We start from the raw sequence: 24510 nt of genomic DNA on the forward strand, positions 1-24510 counted from the left end.
AAATGCTTATTTTTTTATTTTTTTTATTTTATTTTTTTTTAGGAATCAAGATAGAAGTCATCTCTTCTACCTTTAGAAGATTTTGATTTGTCTGCACAAGCCTCCCTTCTATTTTGAAGTAGGTAATAGACTGCCCCACCTCTGACTGTGAGGTTAGGCACATGGCCAAGCTGGGGTGGTATTCTATTCTGGTTATAATGATTGATCCAGAGCTGTGCATGTGACACAGGCTAAACCAACCACAGTCCTTCACCAAGATTTTTTTAAAACTAGCGTCATCTAAAATATCTCTGGATGACAAGAAGCACAGTCCCATATGTTAACCACTAGCTACATGTGGCTATTTAATTTTAAACTATTTAAAATTAGATAAAATGTATAATTCATATAATTATAAAATTTATAATTCATACAATTCAGTCCCACTAGCCACAATGTAAAGTACTGAATAGCCATGTGTGACTGTTAGCTACTATACTTCATAATGCAGATACAGAACATTTCCATCATCACAGAAAGTTATGTTGGACAGCATTGATAATCTATAGAATCTGGCAACCATCAAAAACTATAAGAAGGTTTGAGAAAATGAAGCTGATACCAAGAGCTAAGCAAGGGATGAGTAATAACCAAAATGGCTTTTAAGTATCTTAATTCCAATTATTCCAGCTCCCTTCAAGATTTTGTTACACAGTACAAGAAATTTTTCCCTTTTTGCCTCAAATAGTTCACATTGAACTATCACAGCCAAAAAGTCTTGACAAATCAAGACAGCAAACCAGATGCAGAATCCTGGAGGGCTAACTTGGGCAAAGAACTCTGAATAAGACAAAGCTGAACCCTACAAGTACCGCAACAAGGGGTGAAAACTTTGGCCTGTCTTCAAGGTCACCTTCCCTATAAGGGGTCCTCTTTTAAGAAAATTTGTTTCTCCCCCTGTTTCGTGTAACATAATCCATCTTAGTGGCCTTGGACTCACTATTGGGGACCCAATCATTCTCTTGCTGATTAGGCTTTGTTTTTTTAGGTCCTGTTGTCTGCCTTTGTTATGCCCAGAATTCGTGATCCCCAAATACCGCCAGGGAGCCGAGTCCGATGTAAAAGCAAAAGAGCCTTTATTCGAGCTAGCTCGAGCTCAATCCCCTACCTGCACCGACACAGCGGTGAGAAACCGGGGAGAGAGAGCGAGTTTCAAAAGGACAAAGGTTTTATTGGGGCCTAGGGGCAGTTGGTGAGGTAATGGCTATGGCCTCAGCCGATTGGCTGGGGAAGGGTCCTGGGGAAGGGTCCGAGTCCTGTTAGGCAGGTGAGGGGGGGGTTACTCAAGGGGAGGAGGTGTGGTCAAGGTGAAGGACACAGAACAAGATGGAGTCGGCCGGCGTAGGCCCGCCCTTTCACCTTATCCTTCTTTGTTTCACATCTTGTGTCAGAGCCTTCTTTTATTCTACTGACTTTTTACATCGGTGGGCAACCTCTTCCCGGAGTATAGTGTATATAAACACTAGACCAAGAAGCACAGGCTGAGTCTGGACCTTGCCAACTTACAAAACATGTGACTTTGAACAGGCGACTTAGCCTCCTTGATCTTCATGATGATCTTTAGGGAAAAAAAAATACCTGCCACAAAGGGTTGATATTAGATTAAATAAAATAATAATTTAAAAGGCAATTTGCAAGAGGCAATGCAAATGTATTAGCAATTATACTTGCTTACAGATTGAAATGTATCTCTCCCAACTATATTTAAGCACCTATATTGTGCTTAAATTGTGTCTTCCTTTCCTTTCGAATGCGCCGCCTTTCCTCTTATGCCACATCCCACTCCTCCTATTAACGTCTAGAACATGGAGTGCTCTTCACACAGTACGGAATTATTAGATGCTGGCTAGCTGATTTGCATTTCTGTGCCTCCCCCACTGGGAGGAGGGAGAGTGGGGGAGGGAGAGAGGGAGTGTGACAGCAAATTCTTCCCTGGGGGCAGGACAATGGTTGTTGGGAAGACACCATTTGAGGATCTAGAAGGGAAACAATGAAGCTTTTCATGAGTTGGGGGGGATTGTGGCTCCCCCAGGATTTTTCAACCTGTTTTTATTTAAGTACTGAAGCTTTACAAGAACAGAACTCCAGAGATGTCCTCTAGAATGTCCTCACTACATCTTAAATAGGTCTGCAAAAGCATGATCTTTACAACACTTTAATGCCAATTAATTTCCCTCCTTTGTTCCTCTGGAGAGTTGCTGAATAGGGCGCGTTCAGCAGCCAGGGACACAAGCCTGAGTTCCTCCCAGTTTCTGAGGGGGCGGGAATTCTATTCAGAAGTCAAATATTTACTCTCAGCATAAAAGACATTGATGTTTTTCCGTTTGCCAGCATGGAAACAGGCGCATCTCCTCTCTGCCTTACTGAAATTCACCCAGGACCCCTTGCTGTCCCAAGATCATATACTTCTCCCAACACACACCCCACTTTTTTGAGATACCCTATGTCTGCAGAGGGCTTTTCCTCTGAGGGACTCCTCACATTCGAACCGAAGGCCCTGAAAAGGGCAGAAAGAGCCTTTTAACCAGTCTCCACTTTCTATTTGACGTTTCTCAGAAGTAACCTGGAGTAAGGCTACCTAGGAGAACTTTAAATAGGAAAAGGAAAGACAAAATGTCCTTTGCCGGTGGGGGGTGGGGGGGTGGTGGTACATTTCTTGCTGTCCAGATCCCCAAAAAGCTTGTTTTGTTCAAAGGGAGCTAGCTAATCTGTCTCTTGTTCAGTGGTTGCTAGAGCAGCTAGGCCCTGCCTCCTTTGAATACAAAGCCTCACACAAATTCCTTGTTTCCCAGGCAATGCACTGCAGTTCTACAAATTCTCTGGCTGATGTTGGCATCCTGATTCCTCCCTCTCTCTCTGTTCTGGCAAGTTGAATTTATGTCAGGGACAACTCCAGCACCATTCACATATAGGTTTATGGAACCAAGAATCAAAAACAGCTTCAGCAATAATAGAGGGTGTCAGGGGTGGACAGAGAGGGCCACCTTATGCTCCGGAGCTTAGCCAGAGAGTTGGTGCTGGGGGGTAAAAGATTAGACCAGGACGAAGACTCCAGCACAGGGGAAGTGGATTCCTATTGCTGAGTTAGGGAGGTGGTCAGAAGCCCCAGCTTTATTGGTGACCAGCCTGCAGCTCTAATCCAAGCTCTGCCACTGAGTAGCTACAGGACCTCAGCAAGTTGCTAACTTCTTGGAATTTTAGATTTTCTTGTTTGCAAAGTGGGGTTATCATGTCTACCTAAAAGGGATATTAGGAGAATTAAAGGAACAAATAGATACACTATGCCTGACAGAGTACAATGAGGAGTAGTTTACACACACACACACACACACACACACACACACACTCACAAACACACCTATATTAGTTTTTCATGCTGTATAACAAATAGCAACAAATTTAGCAGCTTAAAACAATATATACTTGTTAGCTTACAGTTCCTGTGGGTCAGGAGTGCAGGCTTCACTGGCGCATCTGCTCGAGGTCTCACCAGACTTCAGTTCAGGGGTTGGCTGGCCAGCATTCCTCTCCGAAGCTTGGGGTCCGCTTCCGGGCTTCCGTGGTTGTTGGGAGAATTCAGCTCCTTGTGACTGCAGGGCTGAGGTCCCAGGTTTCTGGCCACCTTTTGGCAGAGGATCGCCCTCGGCTCTGAGAGGCCACTGGCAGTTCCTTTCCACCTGGCCTTTGCCCACCACACTGTTTACAACTTCAAAGCCAGCAGGACAATCCGTGTCTGGTCTGCTGAGCCTGAGTCTTCAACAACATAACCTAATCAAGGGAGTGGCTATTTTACTGCCTTTTGCCATATTCCATCAGCTAGAAGCACACACGTTCTGCATTTGTGTAGTGAACTTTTCTGGAAGTTTCGAAGAAGTCAAAGGAAGAAGAGTTTCACAGTGTAGCTGTGCGAGCTGTTTTTTTTTTTTCTTCAGCACCCCCCCCCCCCCCCCGCCCAGCAAGTGGCTCTCTCGTCCCTTCTGTCCCTTCTTTCCTTGACTTCTCTCCTCTCTGCCCATCCCTTCCCCAAATTCCTGTTTATTTCTAAAGCACAGCAGTTTACCTTTTTGTTCCTTGACTTTTTATGCTTAAGACCGTACCTTCTACTCCATGTGATGTATTTAAATCTTTTCCTTGCTAAAGAAAATTCCCTCTCTAAGAGGGGTTTTGGTTCCATTTATTTGTTGATAGATTCTTTTTCATTCTGCTACTGAAGATTATTTACAATCTAGTGGAAGAACAGATATGGCTCAATTAATGCCAGGAAGTGAATGGAGAGAAAGAGAGGAGAAGGCTAAATATAAAAACCACCACTGGTATTATGGTATTAATCAAGCCAGAACCTCTCCAGTAGTATCATCAGTGCCAGCACAATCTTCCTGGATTCTGGAGACAAAGAAACAGGCCAGATGGGTGGAGACATTTTTAAATCTAATGGTCGAATTGTTAAAATTGGTACTTATATACCAATTTGTGTGTGTGTGTGTATGTGTGTGTGTGTGTGTGTGTGTGTGTGTTTTACCTCTTCTTGCCTCTACTATAAAGTAACATTAGGAGTCCTGGGTTGATCATTACATAACAGGGCAAGTTACTTATCTTCTCTGTCTCTCAATTCCCTCATCTAAGAAATGAAGAAGTGGGACAAGGTAAATCTCAGATGTCTCTTGCTGTGGAGTAAATCTACTGTTCTGCCATTCCTGCTAGACCTTCAGTTCTTTGAAGGTGGAGCTCATATTTACACTTCCCAATTCCCCAGCCAGGAATTGTATTTCCTTCTCCCCCTATTTCCCATAGAGGTCTGTGTAGGGTGCTGACTTATTCAAAATCACTAAGTAACTGCTTCCTGTCCTGGGGATGGAATACTTGTGAGTTTAAGTAGGCAGGTGTGCGTGTGTGTGCGTGTGTGCGTGCTGGGGGCTCCATTCTGAGCCTTGGGGGCCCTATCCAGGTGCTCAGCACAGAGGTGTGAGTACAGCAGGCCAGGGCTGTCATGGGTGCAGGGATGAGGAGTTGGGATCCCAGACCCCCAGAGAAGGGGCCAGATGAGGAGCGGCCAGAAGCAAGTCTGTGTAGCAGAGCCAAGAGGACTGGGCCATGCTGCTCGGAAGAGGACAATGCCTCTGGAAATTCATCTATTGGAAGTGCTCAGAGGAGAGAGGGGCACAGGTCTTGGCTAAGCAAGGGCATTACTGTCAATCGGTCCATCAACATCATTTGTTTGAGCAGCCACATTAAGCAGAGCTCAGAATTGGGCCCTGCAAGGAGACTCATAAGAATGAAGAGTTATAGTCCCCACACTGGAGAAGCTCCCAGGCTAATGAGGATATGGCCACAGTAACATTTTCTGATCTAAGAGTGGGGCATGAAGACTGACAAGTATTAATGGACTTAGAGTTGAAGAGACGTAATATTTATGATCAGTATATCCTTATGAAGTTTATCATCAGTAGTAAGATGAGACAGACATACCCATAGAACATATGGAAGGAGAAAACTAGGTAAGCCAGGACAGGTGGCATAAATGTTACATTATGTATGAGAATAAGTTGGCTTGACTGTTATCTTATGTCTCTGTAACCCAATTTCTTATCAGTACCGCCCCCCAAAAGTGAATCCCAGTTATTTCTGGGAATTCACGAAGAGGTGCTTTATCTGTGCTCACAAACTAGTCTATTGTCTTGCAGTCATTATTTGGTGCCCTCTGTGCACTCACTCCTCTGCCCCAGCTCCCCCTTCACGGCCATCCTCTATTGCATCCAGTTGCTTAAGGTGCCCCCCTCAAATTCTCATCCATGCAATATTCAGCAACTGTTTGCAGAGAACCTACTCTGCGCCCTGCCCTGTATTAGACAGTAGGTCTACAGAGACTAGTAAGCCATAGTTCTTCAATAAGAGAGCTCTCTGTTTTAAGGGAGAAAGGTACATAAGCAGATACCATAAGCTTCTGTAGGCCTATTCATTTTAAAAAGACCTGAAGCAAGGGGCACCCACATGGCTCAGTGGGTTAAACATCCAACTCTTGACTTTAGCTCGGGTCATGATCTCACAGTTCATGAGTTTGAGCCCTGCATCGGGCTGCTCGCTGAAAGTGTAAAGCCTGCTTGGGATATTCTCTCTCTCTCTCTCTCTGTCTCCCTCTCTCTCTCTCTCTCTCTCTGCCCACATATGTGAGCTTTCCCTCTCTCTCAAAATAAATAAACTTAAGAAAAAAAAAAGACCTGTAGCAGGATTGCAAGGGTGCTGGTTGGACACTCGGCCACAAAGCAACTGCAGTGTCTTCGTGCCCTTACAGCTGCTGTCACCTGCCACAGAAGCCACTCACAGCCCCCCAGGCAGCAGGGAAAAGCTAACTATTAGTCTATCCTGGTAAACTCACTCTGACCCGACTATTTCAACATTCTCTTGAAGTGTCTCCGTCACTGCTTAGACAACTCTGGCAACTGCTCATTCAATCTGTTTAGGTTCCTCCCCCAACCCAGCTCATCTCGAAGGAACGTTGGGGTGAGTGTAGGTGGTATGGCTTAGGTGACCTCGTGACAAGAGGGGAGATGGTGTCTGTAGGCCTGTGTGGCATTCTCAGGACCCCTGCTGGTCCCTGCACCCCTCGAGGTTGCTCCCTGGTGTGATGAGCTACATGCTGACCCCACACCAGCAGCTGTTGTCGGTTCTTTGCCTCTTGGCACTTCTGAGCCCCCTCGGGGGAACTTGTGGGCACTTTGGGGCACTCGCATATTCCATGGGTATAAGGAGCCTGAGGTTCCCCCCTAGGGCAAGAGAAGGGAGGATGTTGAGAAGTTAGATCCCACTTAGGTCTCCTGCTACCACAATTTCCTTTCCATCGTCCTTCAGGCTAAAAAAGGCAGACTCCAGCCTTTCTATTTCCTGAACATAATATCCTGCTTTTACTCTTAGACAATAAATAGCCTTTTGTCCTTTACAAAGACTGGCTCACAAGCCTTTTGTCTCACTACTGACTCTAAAATACTATTTTAGGGACACCTGGGTGGCTCAGTCGGTTGGTTAAACATCTGACTTCGTCTCAGGTCATGATCTCGTGGTTTGTGGGTTCAAGCCCTGTGTTGGGCTCTGTGCCAACAGCTCAGAGCCTGGAGCCTGCTTCAGATTCTGTGTCTCCCTCTCTCTCTGCCCCTTCCCCACTTGTATTTTGTCTGTCTCTCTCTCTCTGCCTCTCAAAAATAAACAAACATTAAAATTTTTAAATAAATAAATAAAACACTATTTTAGATGTCAGAAACTGGATATTGACTTTCTCCTTCTCATTGTATGTCTGCCAAAACAAAACTAACTTTACCAGAGGCAGACAGGTGCCTTGAGCTGTGTAGGGGAAAGTCATAGGCACAGAGATGCAAAATGAAAACAAGAATCTCATTTACGTATTTCAGAATATTTTTTGGAGTTCCTCTGTAGAGTTAAAAATCAATGCTTCCCTCTTCTACTCTGCACCCTTAGGCTCAGCTGAGCCATGCAATGAGTCTTCAGTTCTAGAAACCTGACCTACTCAGGCTTTCTCCAGGATGTAACAAGAATATTTCCAAAGGTAGCCACCACATTTACACAACTAAGACCCGGCTTATAAACCAAGAGGAAAGCTGTAACTTTGGTCTTCTCAAAATGTAAAGATCACTACAGGAATGAAAAAGAAGAGGCAGGTTTACTTTTTAAGTTTAAAATGTTATCTCTCTAACAATTTCCAAGGTACCCCACTGTACTAAACTGTCATCAGTCCTCCCAACAATTCCTATAAGGAAGCTACTGTTTCCCCAATTTTTAGATGTGAAATTGGAGGCTTAACCAGACTGTGAGCCCTTCCCAAGATCTCAGTTAGTAAGCATACATTCCAGTGACAGTGCCCGTGAGAAGGTGTGGACACAGTCATGAGGGGTGAGGTGGAGCTAAGGGTGCTTTTCCTCATCACAGCCTCAAGACAAAAGGAGATATCGAGGCTGTGAAGCTGGTAACAGAACCCCAGGATGCTGGCTGTTAGAGTATTACCTTCATCTGTGCTCTGACATGTTCTAGAAAAGTGGCTGGAGGCAGGGGAATGAACAGAATGGCTTCTGGAAAGAGGTCCCCAGCATCTATGTGATTCTGTGATAGGAGAGAGAATCCCAAGCAGGACCAGGACAGGTATGAAAATAATAGAATTCAAGTCATTTTCCAATCTTCTTCCTTTGGGGTGGAACAGGGGTTTTCCATTCTTCAGCAGTTCTCTGGGATCTCTCTTTCTCCCAGCTTTTTAAAAGCTCCTCTCCCTCCCTTTTCAGAGCTTATTGGAGGTCTGTCCCTGGCACCCACCCTCCTTCGCAGGAACAAGGAGCGTGAGGTGGAGACAGGATAGGTTGGGACACAAGATCCAGTTCAGAGTGTGTCCCAGCCCAGTCCCCTCACGGAGCCCAGATCCTCATCTCCCCCTGGTAGTGGGGCTCAGCTCAAGCAGGCAAAGAACGGATGGGACCCATCAGATTAGAACCCACATTGGAGATTATATCCTAAGCAGATACCCCATTCTGAACTGGGGATGTAGCGCTTTGAAACTAGAAAATGCCAGGTCTGAAAGAGAGGAAAGAACAAGTCCAGCAATACACAGGGCTCTGTGTATTCAGAGGGAAGTTGGCAGAGTTGTGTTCGGGCAGAGAAACTCCGAGTGGTACAAAGGGACGTGCCCAGAGTGGAGAAATCATGCTAATTGTCTGCACCAGAGCTGGAGAACGCCACCCAAAATGAAGAGAGAAAGGGGAGCCCTGTCCAGAGCCTTCAGTGCCCTGAGCCTCACCCCTTTTGTCTACCTTCTTCTGATCCAGACAGGTAGGAGACCAGAAGGGTAAGAAACGGTCTGGAGAGGGGACCCGGTACTTTCAAAAGAGAGGGAGGGGGAGTTAAAGGGCAGAATGACTTTAGGTTGGGAGGAGGGGAGAGAGCTTAGCTGCCGCCCCGTGGGAAGCATCTCAGTGAATTCAGGCATTAGTGTTGAATGTATTTCTTCATTCTGTGTGCCTCCCGCCCAGCCCCTGCGCCCCTCCCCCAAAAGGCTGCATGACTTTGGAGCTCCCACGGCATTCAGTACATTAGATAGAGGGCAGTGAGCCATTTCTTATGGGATGTCTTGTTGGCGTGGGCCAGTCAGGCATTCTTTCCAAGGGATCATGATGGGCTTGGAGGGGTGGGGGAGATCTGGGGTTTGTGCCTCCCCAACCCCCACCCTGGCTTCTCTGAGCACAAAACAGCAAGGGAGATGAAATAAGCTTTGGAGATAATGAGCCTTTTGGTTTTTGGAAATAACACCAATCCATCCATAATTCACCCCATGCCCTAGACACCTACCTTCTGTACTGCCCCCTACCAACTCCTTAGAGAATTGATCTTACTTTAAATAGATGTGTTTCTGTGTGTGTGTGTGTGTGTGTGTGTGTGTGTGTGCATGCGTGTGCGCACATGCACACACACATGCACTATTCCAGAGAGCCTAGAAATTCACAGTTTGGTGAAGCAAACAGATGCAGAGATCATTTTAATAAAATGCAGAAACTACTATGAGTCAGATACACAAAGGATGTCCAGGATCAGAGAGAGGTCACCTACTCCATCCAGAAAGCTGGTGCTAGAGGTGCAGGGTGGGGTGGGGGAACATCAGGGGAGGTTTCCTGGGAGTGTCTGGACTAAATTTTAAAGGATGAGAAAAAGAGGTAGGTGTGAGAGTGTGCATTATAGTTGGAGAAGTGGGTAAAGGTCAACATTTTAGAATAGCATCCTGTGTTTAGTAGGAGCCCAGCCATTCACCACTGCTAAAGAGGAAAATGTGAATCAGGCGAGAGCCTTGGAAACCATACTAAGATCCCTGGAATATAATCTATAAACAGTGGAGGAGGGGAAGGGGTATTGGGCGGTTGGTAATCAGGACTGGCAGGACCAGATTTGTATTTCAGATAGCTCACTCTACAGGGAGACATTGGAGAAGAAACCAGAGGCAAACATGAGAGGAAAGGAAGCCTGTATCCATTTGCTAGGGCCGCTGTCATAGAGAATCACAAACTGGGTAGCTTAAACAACAGAAATGTATAGTATCACAGTTCTGCAGGCTGAAAGTCTGAGATAAGGTCACAGGCTCTTCAGGGCTCTAGGGAAGGATCTATTCCAGGCCTCTCTGCTCGCTTCAGGTAGTTCCTTGGCTGGTGCCAACATAACCTGTTTTCACAGGACATTCCCCTTGTGCTTGTGTCTGTGTCCAAACTTCCACTTTTTATCAGGACATGAGTCATGTTGGATTAAGGGCCCAGCCTACCCCAGGATGACCGCAGCTTAGCAATAATCCCATTGCCAAAGAAGGTCACACTCAATATACTGAGGTTAGGACTTCAATATATGGATTCAGGAGTGGACACAATTTAACCCATGACAAGGCTATTGCAATAGTTCAAGAGAGAAATCACATGAGCTGGAAATAGAATAAAAAGAGGGAGAAGCAGGCACATGGAGATAATATTTTGGAGGGAAAGTCAGGACCTAGTGATCGACAGGAAGTAGGAGGATCCAGAAAGGGAGGTAGGATTTCTGTGTGAAACTTGAACCGATCACTGGGATGGGGTCTGAAGTGTGATAATGAGTCCTGACCAGGTTGAGGTTGAAATGCCTAAGAGACATTTGTGGGGAAATGTTGAAAAGCCTGAAGTAGGGGTGGGGACAGGGGAGAGAGGTGAAGAGAGACAGGTGAAGCTCTCAGCCTATAGGTGAGATCCAAAACAGTGAGAATGGGTCATATCGCCTAGGGGGAGAAAATGGGCTAAACGTGGAGCACTGAGTAAACCCAGATTTGTAGGAGGTAGAGGGGGAAAAGGCCAGCTGAGGAGACCAAGAAGGAACACGCAAGAGGGACAGAGGGGAAACTAAAAGACTGTGGTGTCCAGAAAGGGAGTTGGAGTTTTTCTGATAGCATCAAAAGTGTCAAAGAGGTCCAGTATATCAAGGGCCAATTATATCTGCAACTATTATTATCATTATCATTATCATTATTATTATTATTATTATTATTATTATTATATTACAATTCAAAGAGTTTGTTGGATACAGAAATTCAGAGGCTAACTCTTAGCCTTAGTGAGAGCGGTCTAGTGGAAATTACAAGGTCAAAGGTAGGCAGTCAGTGGATTGGGAACACGAAGTGCTCAATGTAATATACCAATCGGAGTTCTCCCTAAACGCTTTCCAGGAATGGTAAGGAAACCGTTCATCGAATGGTAAGGAAAAAAATTATAGAAAGATCTTGTCAGTCAGCATGACCAAGGGAAAACAAAAAGTGACAAAGTCTCTTCTGTGTGGGAGCATGTTACTCAGTATATGCGGCAAAAAACATTCTAAATATAAATTATGCTAATAGGATGAGATTTATGACCTATGGTGGGTAAAGAGGTAAAGAAGTACAGGGTCAGGCCACTGTACTGCTGTGGACTCAAGAACAATAAAGAGCTGGGATTCCATAAAGAATTTCTGCCATCCTCACTATATTAGTTAGGAAGATACTAGCATCTGTAATGAATCCCAAAATTTACGTTCCTGGCACTAGCCATGTAATAGTACAGTGTGGTTTTAGACTAGGCCTGGGATGAGGAAGTGCTCTGATTCCTGAAGCTTTTTCAGGGACCAAGCTGATAAAGCTCTCTGTCAGCTTCCAGTAGTCACCCCGAGGTTTATCTCCATTTCTTTCAGGCAGAGAATTTTTTTTTTTTTAAAGGAAAAACATTTTTCTAAACTAGCCTAGAACTGGTACCTATCACTTCCACTGGTTCTACTGGCTGGAACTTGGTCACATGGCCATACCTACCTGCAAAGAAGACTGGGAAATGTAGTTTTTTAAGATTGACACTTAAAGGGGGCAAGTAATAGTCTTTAATGGTTTGTCCCTAATAGGGACAAATGAGGCTTTCCTAAACTGATCACAGCCCAAGTCATGAAACATTCAAGCAAGGTTTTTCTAGAGGCTGACATATAAACATAAACATGGCATGCCATAAATCTACATAATCTGATTTGCAATATTTTCCTCTCCCAGATCCTAGAACTATTCCATCCTCCAGGGACCCAATGGGAAGAAGTCCCCTACCTGGGTTCCACCCGTTTAGCCTTAAGATCACCTTCACATTGTAGGTGCTGTCCTTTTCTTCTAACAGAGATATATGCACAGAAATGCATTGAGTGTAAGGATATGTTGATAAACCTTTAAAAAGTGAATGAACCCATGTAATCAGCCTCCAAGATCAAGAAATAGAATATTTCAGCATCTCAAAAGCACCTCCCCCAATACTTCAGTTACTATTGCCCTCCCCCAGGGATACAGTGATATCCTAACTTCTAATACTGATTAATTTTTCATGTCTTTGAACTTCATATAAACTGAATCATATGCCTGCATTCTTTTGTATCTGGCTTCTTTGGCTGAACTCCAAATTTGTTGTTGTTGTTTTTGAAGGGGGGTGGGGGGACCAGAGGGTCCAAAGTGGGCTCGAACTTATGAACTGTGACATCAAGACCTGAGGTAAAGACTGATGCTTAACCAACTAAGCCACCCAGGCACCCCACAATTTGTAAGATTCATTCATGTTGTTGTTGAAATTATAATTTGTTTGGTCTCAGTGCTGTATGGTACTCCATTGTATGCATACACCACAATTTATTTATCTATTCGGGGCGCCTGGGTAGCTCAGTGGGTTAAGCATCCAACTCTTGATTTCAGCTCAGGTCATGATCTCACGGTTCATGAGACGGAGCCCCTCTGTGCTGACAGTGAGGAGCCTGCTTGGGATTCTCTCTCTCCCTCTCTCTCTGCCCCTCCCCTGCTTGCACACAAGCATGAGCGTGCTCTCTCGAAATAAATAAGTAAACATTAAAAAATTATCTTTTAAACTTTTATAGACACTTTGGTTGTTTCTAGTTTGGGGCTTTGTCAATATAGTTGCTAAGATATTCTAGTGCCTGTCTTTTGGTGAACAGATGTACACATTTCTTTGGGGATACACCAAGGAGTTGAATTGTTGAGTTATATGTGGTTAGCCTTAGTAAGTGTGGTCAAACAATTTTCAGAAGCGATTATGTCCATCTACATTCCCACCAGCAGTGTAACAGAGCTCCAGATACCCCACATCTTCACCAACAACTGTGTTTTCTCTTTTTCATGTTAGTCATCCTAATGAGTAGGCGGTGGTATCAAATTATAGTTTCAAATTGCATTCCCATGATTATTAATAAAGTTGTATCTTTTTCATACCATTAGTTGCCATTTGGAGATCCTTTTTTGTGAAGTACCTCTTCTAAGTCTTTTGCCCATTTTCTACTAAGTTTTCTGGATTTTTAAAAAATTATCGATTTGTAGGAGTTTAAGAAATATATTTTGGATATGAGTCCCCTAAAGGGTATATGCATTGCAAATATCTCTCGCTCTGCAGCTTGCCTCTTCACTCTCTTAATGGCGTCTTTTGATGAACAGAAGCTCTTGATTTCACTGTGTCCAATGTATCTTTTTTCTCTTATGGGTACCACTTTTGTGTCCTGTTTAAGAAATCTGTGTCTGCCCTCAAGTCACAGAGATATTCTCCTATGTTTTCTTTTCTTTTTTTAATGTTTATTTATTTTTGAGAGAGGGAGGAGACAGAACATGAGCAGGGGAGGGGCCAAATGAGAGAGACACACACAGAATGTGAAGCAGGCTCCAGACTCTGAGCTGTCAGCGCAGAGCCTGATGCAGGGCTCAAACTCACAGACTGTGAGATCACGACCTGAGCCGAAGTTGGATGCTTAGCCCACTGATCCACCTAGACACCCCCTCCTATGTTTTCTTTTAAAAAAACACATTGTTTTACCTTTTGCATTTAGATCTGCAATCCATCTAGGATTGATATTTGTGTAAGGTGTGAGGTAAGGGTCACAATTCATTTCTTTCCTACATGGTCCAGCGCCACTTATTAAAAAGATAATCCTTTTCCCAGTGCACTGCAATGTCACCTTTGTCGTTAGCCAAGTGATCATATATGTTTATTTTGGGCCTCTCTATCCTATTCCATTGATCTATTTGTCTATTCTTGTGCCACTATTACAAAGTAAACCTCCTGCGATTTTTATTGGTATTGTGGTAAACCTGTAAGTCGGTTTGGGAGAACTGACAGCTTAACAATAGTGCTAGTTCTGATCATAGGATAAATCTCCATGTGGCATCTTAATACCTAATAGCTAGGTATGCGTTACTGGACATCTATACTCTTTGAGCACAGATAAAAGGTATATGGACCCCTCTCTTCCTGGATCCCAAGGGCCTTCTTCACAATTTCTGTTTCCTGGCTTTCCCCTACGTTCCTGAGTGGTTGACACTTAAAATGATTTCACACTCTTGTAGGCCCTTGGAGGGCTCAACAGATACCAGTGTAAGAACACAACACAGGAACCTCAACATGTATGCAATCAGTGGTACACCTCTAAGGAGCAGAGGAGGGGGTTGTTTTCAGAGCATCGTTCGTTAGGAAGAATATGAAAAACCAAAAGCAGAAAGCAAAAAGTTTTCCATTTAGAAAATCATGCTGTGTGCTGTCTTTGGATTATTGTATTATTGTAGTTCTGGTCCCTGCACCTCAAAAAAGAAATAATAGAATTGGAGAAAGCCCAGAGAAGTGTGTCTATGATGGTCAAAGGGACTTCCTTGTGGTGACAGACACAAACGAGACAAAAAAACAAACACACACACACACACACAAAGTCTATAACTGGAGTCAATGGTGTTAGTGAGTATGAATTAGGTGTATAAAGACCAAATCCTAGAATACATGTTTGGCATTGTTTCATCGACACTTCTAAAAGGAAAATTCAAGGCAAATACTGGTAAGAGAAAAATTTTGTTGTTTTTTTAAAAAAATTTTTTAACGTTTTATTTATTTTTGAGACAGGGAGAGACAGAGCATGAACAGGGGAGGGTCAGAGAGAGGGAGACACAGTATCTGAAACAGGCTCCAGGCTCTGAGCTGTCAGCACAGAGCCTGATGCAGGGCTCGAACTCACGGACTGCGAGATCATGACCTGAGCCAAAGTTGGCCACTTAACCGACCGAGCCACCCAGGCGCCCCAAGAGAAAAATTTTGGCAAGCATAAAGGAGCACATAAAGATCAGCAGATGATGGTTGCCTTAAAGGGAGAGGCTATGAAGGGAACCCAAAGCTACTGGCAGGTACATTCTCATGCTTTAAAGCTTGACATTCCTTGGTGTCACAGCTGGTCAAAATCCCACTTGAGAGGGGCCACCCATCTGACCCAGCATGGCATCATTTAAGTTGACAGGTAAATCTTGCTGTGATGTCAATTTCCTTTTGTTCAGCCTCCAGTGGGAACAGAGACTTTCTACATAATGATGCCTCAGAGACTCAAGCACCATGATTAAGTTAATCGCTTCTCAAGGTTGAATAGCCCTAGTCTCTTTTATTTCCACTGTGGATCCTAGTTGTTAGCCATTTCCTCATTTCTGTGTCCTGCTTTGGCATCCATCCCAGTTCACTGTGTCCCCTGTTAAGTTGTGGAACCCTGAACTTAATACCGACTCCAATTTTGGCTAGAGTTTTGGGAAACAGTGTTTGCTCAGCAAAATACTCTCTTTGTCAGCTTCCGAGAAAGACTGCTCCATTCACTTCTGAACATGTGTACAAACACCCCTGCAATTCGTGGGCATACCCATGTTCCTGCACATGAGGAAGGCGCCCACCTACAGGAGGGGGAAGCCTAGGGCAATCCATATGTTATAGGTTTTCCAATGTTTTTATGCAGAAGAATCAAGTTTAAACTGGCAGAAAGAACTGACCTGAGCTGGGAAGACATCACAAAAGGACCACGAGGACCTTGTACGGAATAGGAGAGATATAAGACAAGGGAAGCTCAAGGGAGGGCCAGAGAACGAAGGAAGAGAGAATCCCTTTCACTTCTCTTTGGGGCTTGGACTATCACTTCTCAGCTTCCTAGAAGGAGGAAATGAGAACCCTCAAGGTTTGGTGGTTGGGGTGGCTAAGCCCCAAGATGCCTCTGCATATACCACCCTCACGTGCAAACCCCACTGCTGCAGACTATGTCCTGAATAGATGTTCCCCAACTATTTGATCACCACCACCCTGGCCTTTAATGAAACTCAATGACTCTTTTCAGGGCCACCTCAAGTCACACATACCAAAGTCTATTTGCCTCTTCAGGTTAATCCGAAAGCTTGCTTTTCCAAATCAAGCCAAGCCTGGGACCTAGCAGTTGCTAGGTAAGAAATCTTAAGAAATTAACAGTTGGAAGAAATCCTAAGGATTCTGTGGTTAAATGGATTTCAATCTGATACAGACAGCCAGAGGGATTCCTAGTAGCACCCCAAGTTATTGGGGAGGACAAGAGTCTAGTCTCCACCACCTCTTCTTCCAAATTGATGAGCCAGAACTAGATTTCATTTGTTTTCATCTTCATACATGGTTCTATGGGAGAAAATATATCTTTTTTTAAATGTTTATTTATTTTGAGAGAGACAGAGTGTGAGTGGGAGAGGGGCAGAGAGAGAGGGAGAGAGAGAATCTCAAGCAGGCGCCATTCTGTCAGCACAGACAGAGCCTGATGCGGGGCTCGATCCCACAACCCATGAGATCATGACCTGAGCTGAAATCAAGAGTCAGATGCTTAACTGACTGAGCCACCTAGGCGCCCTACCAAATATCTTTAATAAAAAATATTTGAGGGGCACCTGGGTGGCTTAGCCAGTTCAGCATCACACTAGATCTCAGCTCAGGTCTTGATCTCAGGGTTGTGAGTTCAAGCCCCGCCTTGGAGGGGGGCTTATTCAAGCCACATGGAGCCTACTTAAAAAAAATTTTGACAATATTTGATTTGGCCATTCTACTTCCCCCAAATCAAAAATCCTCTCAATAACAAGCATATGATATTCATACATATGGCAGCTTTAATCATTCTAGGACTTAAGGTTTCATGATTCAACCTTCATACTTAAGGTTTCCTGATTCTAACAGACCTGGCAGGTATGGGATCATAGAATGTCAGAGATGAGAAGGCCCCTTGTGATCATCTGGCCCCAAAACCTTATTATGCAGAGGAGGAAACTGAGGCATAGAGAGGTGAAAGAACAACAATTGGCCTTTCCTTGACCCCTTCCAAAGATGATGAGCTTGCTACTTAACAAAGCATTTGTTCCAAAAATTGACTAAATACGTTTATTAAATTTGCTTCAATCTCCTCAATTCATCTTTTAGTTTAATTCCCTTTTGGTTTGGTCTGGGTCCTCTAAGCACAAGGAGAAGAATAAGGAAAGGAAAGGTACAATTTGCTTCCCCAAATCTAAACAGCAGTAGTAGCAGAGTGGGAAACTGGAGAGAAAGAAAGAGGGAACTTCAGGGGTGTGTTACCATCAAAGAGAGCAGCTGGGGGTGCAGAGAGACTGAGAACCTGACATGTATGTGTCTGTTTAGCTAAACTCAGCCCCGCTCCCAACTGACATCCCTCCCAAAAGAAGACTCTCCTTTGGGTGGTTGTGTTGCTCTGCAAGGCCATGTAACACCAATGAATGGCGTCTGTTCAGGTTCCAAAGCTTCTAAGAGGTCTCTGAAATATGAGATATGTCTCTAGATGGGGCAACCATTGGACAAGATAATAAAATCCCAGGATTTCAGGGCTGGAACAAATGAATGAGACATCAAGATTACCACTTATTTCACCTCTCTGAGTCCCGAACAGGTAAGTGACTTTTCCCAGGTCCTAAGTCAACAGTAAGGGCCCAAGTCTCTGATGCTCACTCTTGTGTTCTCTCCACTACACAATAATAACTGATGTATGTGTTGTGCTCTTCCATTGTGAACTTGATAAGGCAGTTGTTCTTGTTATTGTTTGCATCCTGAGTTTCTAAACAAGAAGAATGAGGCCTAGAATGATGGCTTGCCCAGGTCCACACAGCCTGTCAGTGGCGGAGCCCAATCTCATAAGGCCTTTTGATTCCAAACTCTTTGTTCTACCCATCCCAAATCCCTCTTCTATAGGGGTTGCAAGTCGGGCTGGCGTCTGGGTGTATTTCAAAACCTCAGTTGCAGGACTATTCGCCCCCAGGCAGGTCAAGTGAAGTGTTACATGCAGCAGGGGCAAGGAGAGGGGGAGACTCTTGGTACGAATGAAGAATGGTCTAGTTGTCTTCTGGCCCCTAAACTTCCCCTTTATTGGCACTGTCTTATGACATACTCCTTTCTTTATGAATCTGTGTTCCCATGCTTCTCCATTCTCTACTTTCCCAATCCCCAATCAAGAAGAAAATCTGACAAATTCACCCTGAGATCTGTGTTTGTCTGTTTTGCTCACTGATCTATCGCGAGGACACGGAATAGTACTCAGTAAACATTTCTGTGAACGGAGCACATAGCGCGTGCGTTGGCCACAGGTCCTCCTCGAGAGGAGGCAATGGAGAAAACTGCCAGAGGTAGAGAGCCAGGGAGAAGAAGGACTTAGGGCAAGGGCTGGGTGTGAGGGGTGATGGAGAATCAGAGGGGCCAGAACTGTAGTCGAGAGGCATGGCACCAAAGGTAAGAAGGAAGGACTGCCAGGGAGTGAAGGGCCCAGAGGGTGAGGCACAAAGACATCAGAGGACCTAAGGGAGGGAGCAGGAGTAGGGAGCCACGGGCCTGACACTGCCATCTCCCCATGGGCATCTGTTCACAGAGCCCCTGGAGGGGGTGAACATCACCAGCCCGGTGCGCCTGATCCATGGCACGGTGGGGAAGTCAGCCCTGCTTTCCGTGCAGTACAGCAGCACCAGCAGCGACAAGCCCGTCGTGAAGTGGCAGCTGAAGCGGGACAAGCCAGTGACCGTGGTACAGTCCATCGGCACAGAGGTCATTGGCACCTTACGGCCTGACTACCGAGACCGCATCCGCCTCTTTGAAAACGGCTCCCTGCTTCTCAGTGACCTGCAGCTGGCCGATGAGGGCACCTATGAAGTTGAGATCTCCATCACGGATGACACGTTCACCGGGGAGAAGACGATCAACCTCACTGTAGATGGTAAAGTGCTCTGACAGGGAAGGGGGCAGGGCTGGTGCCTGGGACTGGGGCAGGGTCTGCCCTTACACTGGCCAGACCCTGGGAATCGCAACACAGAAGCCACCGGGGAGCTGAGAGAGAGACCACTGGACACCAGAAGTTGGCAGATAGGCCACAGTGAACGTGTATAGCGTGTTTACTACGTACCAGAAACTATTCTGTGTTTTGAAATATACTGACTCATTGAATGCTTATAATAAGGTAGGGATAGTTAGTATCATTATTCCCATTTTGTAGATGAGGAAATTGAGGCACGAAGAGGTTGAATAACTTGCCCAAAGTCACAGAGCTAGCACATGATAGAACCACTATTTGAACCCAGACATTTGGACCTAGGTTTCACTCAACTGAAATATGTTTCAGGCTGGGCCAGTTTACGACATCTTGAAAGGGCATTTGAGAAGAAGGAAGGGAAGGCCCATGAGGGCGGGGACCATGGCTATCTTGTTCAGCATTGTACCCTCTGCACTTAGTAGGTGCTCAGCAAATACTTGGTAAAGAAATGAATGAATGAACGAACGGATGGGTGGGTGATGGGGAAAGATGGGACCGAAGATCCCTGAAGGGCCTCTGAGACCACAAATTGAGTTGTGATATATTAGAAGGCGGGAGGTAAGAAGGGGAAGGGAAAAGCTGTCTGGCCCATGGCTCACAGCCTCTCTCACCCCCGGGACTCAGTGCCCATTTCCAGGCCACAGGTGTTAGTGGCTTCGACCACTGTGCTGGAGCTCAGCGAGGCCTTCACCCTGAACTGCTCACACGAGAACGGCACCAAGCCCAGCTACACCTGGCTGAAGGATGGCAAACCCCTCCTCAATGACTCGAGAATGCTCCTGTCCCCTGACCACAAGGTGCTCACCATCACCCGCGTGCTCATGGAGGACGACGACCTGTACAGCTGTGTGGTGGAGAACCCCATTAGCCAGGGCCGCAGCCTGCCCATCAAGATCACCGTATACAGTGAGTCTCCCTGCCCGCCTGCCCCTAGGACTCAAAACCCCGAGAGGCAAGTGCTGTGAGGGACTGAGGACATCCCAGACAGAGTGCCCCTGGATGGGGAAAGGCAGAGGTGGGCCAACTTTCCGTGGAGGACAGCAACAGTGGGCAGTGGGTTCAGTGAGTTCTGCCATGGGCCAGCCATGCTGCTTGGGGCTCCTTTTCTCTTCCTTCCGCTGCAGGAGCTCTGCTCACCATACTTGCGGCCCCTCTGAAGTCTCCCTCGCCTCTCTGCCTCTCTCTCTCCCTAGGAAGAAGTTCCCTCTACATCATCTTGTCCACAGGAGGCATCTTCCTCCTTGTGACCTTGGTGACAGTCTGTGCCTGCTGGAAACCCTCCAAAAAGTCTGGGTAACTCTCCAAGCTCCACACCCTGACACCCTAATCCTTCAATCTGTCCCCACCCCGAGCTCTGTTCTTTTCTTAGTCTCGTAAATACTTATCCTCCCAGGACCCTGCGCCTCTTCCCGGGAGATCCACCTTACCATTCCATGTGTTGCGTATGGAACGAACGACATCATGTGCTCACCACCCCCGACAGCCCGGTGCTGTAATAACGGTCACACTTGCAGGGCACCTTTTGTGGGCCAGGCACCAAGGTTGTGGGCAGTGAACTGCCTTTTAAGTATGATCATCTGCAATTTACAGATAATAACACCCAGACTCAGATGTGTTAAGTGACTTGCCCTCAATGCTAGCCACAGACGCAGGATGCAAGCCTAGATGTGACACATTCCAAAGCCTATGGACTATTGCTGCGCCCACTGTGCCCAGCCCATCTCCCTGTTACAAGGACTCTCCTACTGCCACCAGATTCCTCTAGGGACCCTGCCCCCAGGCCCTCTCCTGCTCATGCTCCACAGCTCTGTTCAGAAGCTGGTGGGTTGATTTGCAGGAAGAAGAGGAAGCTGGAGAAGCAAAACTCCCTGGAATATATGGACCAGAATGATGACCGTCTGAAACCAGAAGGTGAGCTCCCAGCCACCCACTCACCCATCCCATCGCCACTCAGATCAGTGGGCTGCTGGGAAAAGGCAGAACTGGGCCACAAGGAAGCCAGCTCTGCAGGGCCCCTTCCTCCACCAACTGCACGAAGACTGCAGAGCAGGGAGAGGTGCGGCCAAGGTAGGACCCCAGGTATTCTGGATCCTTTGGTGGAGGTTGTGTTGGGGCCTTGACTGGCCACTTGGGGAGCAAAGAGTACAGGTGCTGGCTGGTGGCAAGGGCTCTGTACCTGGGCCAGCCACCCCCATTCTTCACCCTGTGCAGCAGATACCCTCCCACGAAGTGGCGAGCAGGAGCGGAAGAACCCCATGGCACTGTATATCCTGAAGGACAAGGTGAGCGGCTTCCTGCTGGTGCCCCACAAACACACAGTGAGCCCTGCCACGTTCTGCTGCTGGGTAGCCATACCATGCTCGTGTCTCTTTCCAGCGCTCAGACTAACCCTGAGAAATATTTGCCTCACCCCCACTTTAGGGATTAGAAAACTAAGGCCTACAGAGGTGAAATGACTTGCCCAGGATCGAACAAGTAAATACACATAAGTGGCAGATCTAGGCTTCAAACCTAGGTCTCTGGACACCAACTCTGGTGATTTCCCCCACTATACTACAACTAAGTCTGTCCCAGGCTGTCCAAGCCAAGTGGAAGAAGACAATAAGGGGACAAAGCACTCAAGTTAGTGCATTTGAACATTTCCTGAGCACTTACTTACCAGGCACTATGCTAAGGGGTCTGTATTGCAAGAAAAACCAGACGTATGTCTGCCGCCTTCCACGAGGTGGGAGTGTGGAGGGAGCCGTGCCCGCCTCGGTATTCCCAGCGCCCTCGAGGGGACGCTCACCCCGCGGCGCGTGTCCTTGCAGGACTCCCCGGAGCCCGAGGAGAACCCTGCCCCGGAGCCTCGGAGCGCCACCGAGCCCGGCCCGCCAGGCTATTCCGTGTCGCCGGCGGTACCCGGCCGCTCGCCAGGGCTGCCCATCCGCTCGGCCCGCCGCTACCCGCGCTCTCCGGCGCGCTCCCCCGCCACGGGCCGGACGCACACGTCGCCGCCCCGGGCCCCGGGCTCGCCCGGCCGCTCGCGCAGCGCCTCGCGCACACTGCGGACTGCGGGCGTGCACCTGATCCGCGAGCAAGACGAGGCCAGCCCGGTGGAGATCAGCGCCTGAGCCGCCTCGGCACCCCCGGGGGGTGGGGGGGGGGGGGGGGAGCCCGGCAAAGCGGCCGGGGCCCGGGGGAAGGCGGGGGAACGTGGCCGCCGCCGCTGCCGCGAGGGGCCAGGGGAGGTCCCCGCAGGGACGAGTCTCGCGTGTGGGCGAGTGTGAGCATGCGCGGGTGGGGGACGCGGTGGGGCAGGGAGGAGTGGCTCTAGTGGTGAAACTGGGTCGAGTCTGCTCCTGTTTCACCAGCTGTGTTCTTAGTGGGTATGGGTTGTGCCCTCTTAGGACCATATAGATTATTAAATTTCTGGCCCAATCCCCCAAGGGTCTTATGAAAACTAACATCAGTAACCTAACTCCCGTGACTATCCAGTGCCCTTCCTAGGGAGCTCTAAGCTTCCACCCAACCTTCCTTCCCTCTGAATGAACGCCTGGTTCCCTAGGACACTTTTTTGGCAAGCTCAGATTAGTGAGGCCACTTGCCCAAGAGGAACAACTGTCCTAAACTAAGGGGAAATCAGATGCCGGTTACTGGGTGTACAGAGAGGACTGTTCTGAGCATCCGGGGAATCACTGTGAAGGCAGTGCCTCGGAGCACCCTTCTCTGGACACCTGGTACCTGGGGACCTACCAGTTTGGTGAGGCAGGAGCCAAGTACATTGCTTTGGCCCCTGACCTGAACCCTAGCAAGGGCAAAGGATTCAAGCCCCTGCCCCGTGCTTGTGCTTGGCCTCCTCCCAAAGCCTCCCTCTGGGTATACCAAGAATTCTTTCCTCCTTTAGCCTCTATTCCTATAGAGAAAGGGGTTCTCCCTCCCCTGGCCCACAAAGCTACATTAAGTGAAGAACTTTTTAAAAACCCTCACACCTATGCCTTCTCCCTGGCTTCCTTACAAAACAAGCCTTTCAAACAATCATTGTCCCTGGGGAAGGTCCCTGGTCTTCCTTCAGCTGTAAGAGAATAAGGTTCCAGTCTGCAGAGTAATGGTGGGGGAGGGGAGGAGGAGGAGGTTTACTGCTCCCCAGGATGGCAGGGAGACAAGATCCAACCCTTGGCCTCCAGCCTCCCACCTGCCCTGCTCCCAGATGCTCAGATCCCAGGAGACAGAACAAGGGCAGACTCCCTAAGCACACAAACATAGAATACAGAGAGGCTGGGCCGCTGTGTCACCGGGCCATGCCCATGTTACTGAACTCTTGAACAGTTTGCAAGACAGACAGTAATCTACTGTGCAAGGAGTGAGGACAATTAAAACACTGAAAGAGAAGGAGGGCCTCTGTGTTCTAACCTCTCTTCCGTGATGCCTTTGGGGCCCTTGCATCCCCGGCCCCTCTCCAACCTCCTGAGCTCCAGCCCTGACTCTCCGCTATCTCACAGAGACCCCCCTGTTCCCTGCCCCGCCCCTCCACACTGGGGCAGGTTTTGTGCCAACCCCAAGGGCAACAACATTTCTAATCGGCCCCCTTCACCCTGACCTCCACAGCATGCCCCTCCCAGCTCCCTCCCTGTCCCCATAGCCAGGACTGCTCCCCTCACTCTCCCAGGTGCCTCATCCAGAATGAGGTCATGCCTGGAGGGGAGAGTTGCTCAGGCAGGTGGAAGACGGAGGGCTTGGAGAAGGGGTGCAGGCTGCTCAGCCTCACGAGGCGGGGTTGGAGTGAGGGAGATGAGAGCATGCTGCACCCCCTGCCCTGGTGCTGAACCCCTGACGGGCTGGCTTCCCAGGCTCAAGCCAAATCTGCCTTAAATCCGGGGGGGGGGGGGGTAAGTAAGGAAGTGGTTTTGGTTTGGTTTGCTTTGGTTTTGATCTTCATCTTTGTATTACCAGCATCTAGCAGAGTGCCTGGCACATCCTGGATGCTCAATAAACTTTTAATGAAATGGAATGGCAACTTTATTGCTCTTGAGTGAGGAGAACAAAGCAGACAGCTTAAAAATACCAGTCCTTTCCCTTTTCCCTTTTCTTCTCATTTTCCATCGTCATTCTTCAGCCTCTTTGCAAATCCCAAATTGTCCGCTTCACAGCCATCACTCACTCACCATGTATTCATTCATTCATTCATTCACTCATTCATTCCAGTGCTCTTTCATTTATTCAACAAATATTTGTTAACCTACCATGCACTAGGCCCTGTGCTAGACGTTGGGGAAACAGTGTAACTATGCCATGACCCCTACCCAGAAGATAGTCCCATGGAGTAAGCAGATC

The 24510-nt window shown here is 47.2% G+C and overlaps 1 protein-coding gene across 8 annotated transcripts in view; it reads left to right on the forward strand.

Moving 5' to 3' along the window:
- The window catches only part of HEPACAM (hepatic and glial cell adhesion molecule), a 30662-nt gene extending 6480 nt beyond the window's left edge, over window positions 1–24182 (forward strand). The window contains exons 2-9 of one of the 8 annotated variants that reach the window (XM_060605117.3): window positions 43–118; window positions 1028–1163; window positions 18763–19104; window positions 19822–20103; window positions 20391–20490; window positions 21035–21264; window positions 21412–21479; window positions 22008–24182. In XM_060605117.3, the coding sequence (XP_060461100.2) occupies window positions 1049–1163; window positions 18763–19104; window positions 19822–20103; window positions 20391–20490; window positions 21035–21264; window positions 21412–21479; window positions 22008–22310 (1440 nt within the window). In that variant the 5' untranslated portion in view covers window positions 43–118; window positions 1028–1048 and the 3' untranslated portion in view covers window positions 22311–24182. Of the gene's footprint in view, window positions 1–42; window positions 119–1027; window positions 1164–7996; window positions 8185–8364; window positions 8863–18762; window positions 19105–19821; window positions 20104–20390; window positions 20491–21034; window positions 21265–21408; window positions 21480–22007 lie in introns of those variants that run through there. The other 7 variants (XM_060605116.3, XM_060605121.3, XM_060605120.3 and 4 more) reach the window with 7 other exon arrangements.
- Window positions 24183–24510: the final 328 nt, after the last annotated feature.

This window comes from Panthera onca, chromosome D1, assembly GCF_046562875.1.
Source record: "Panthera onca isolate mPanOnc1 chromosome D1, mPanOnc1 haplotype 2, whole genome shotgun sequence".
Taxonomy (NCBI): Eukaryota; Metazoa; Chordata; class Mammalia; order Carnivora; family Felidae; genus Panthera; species Panthera onca.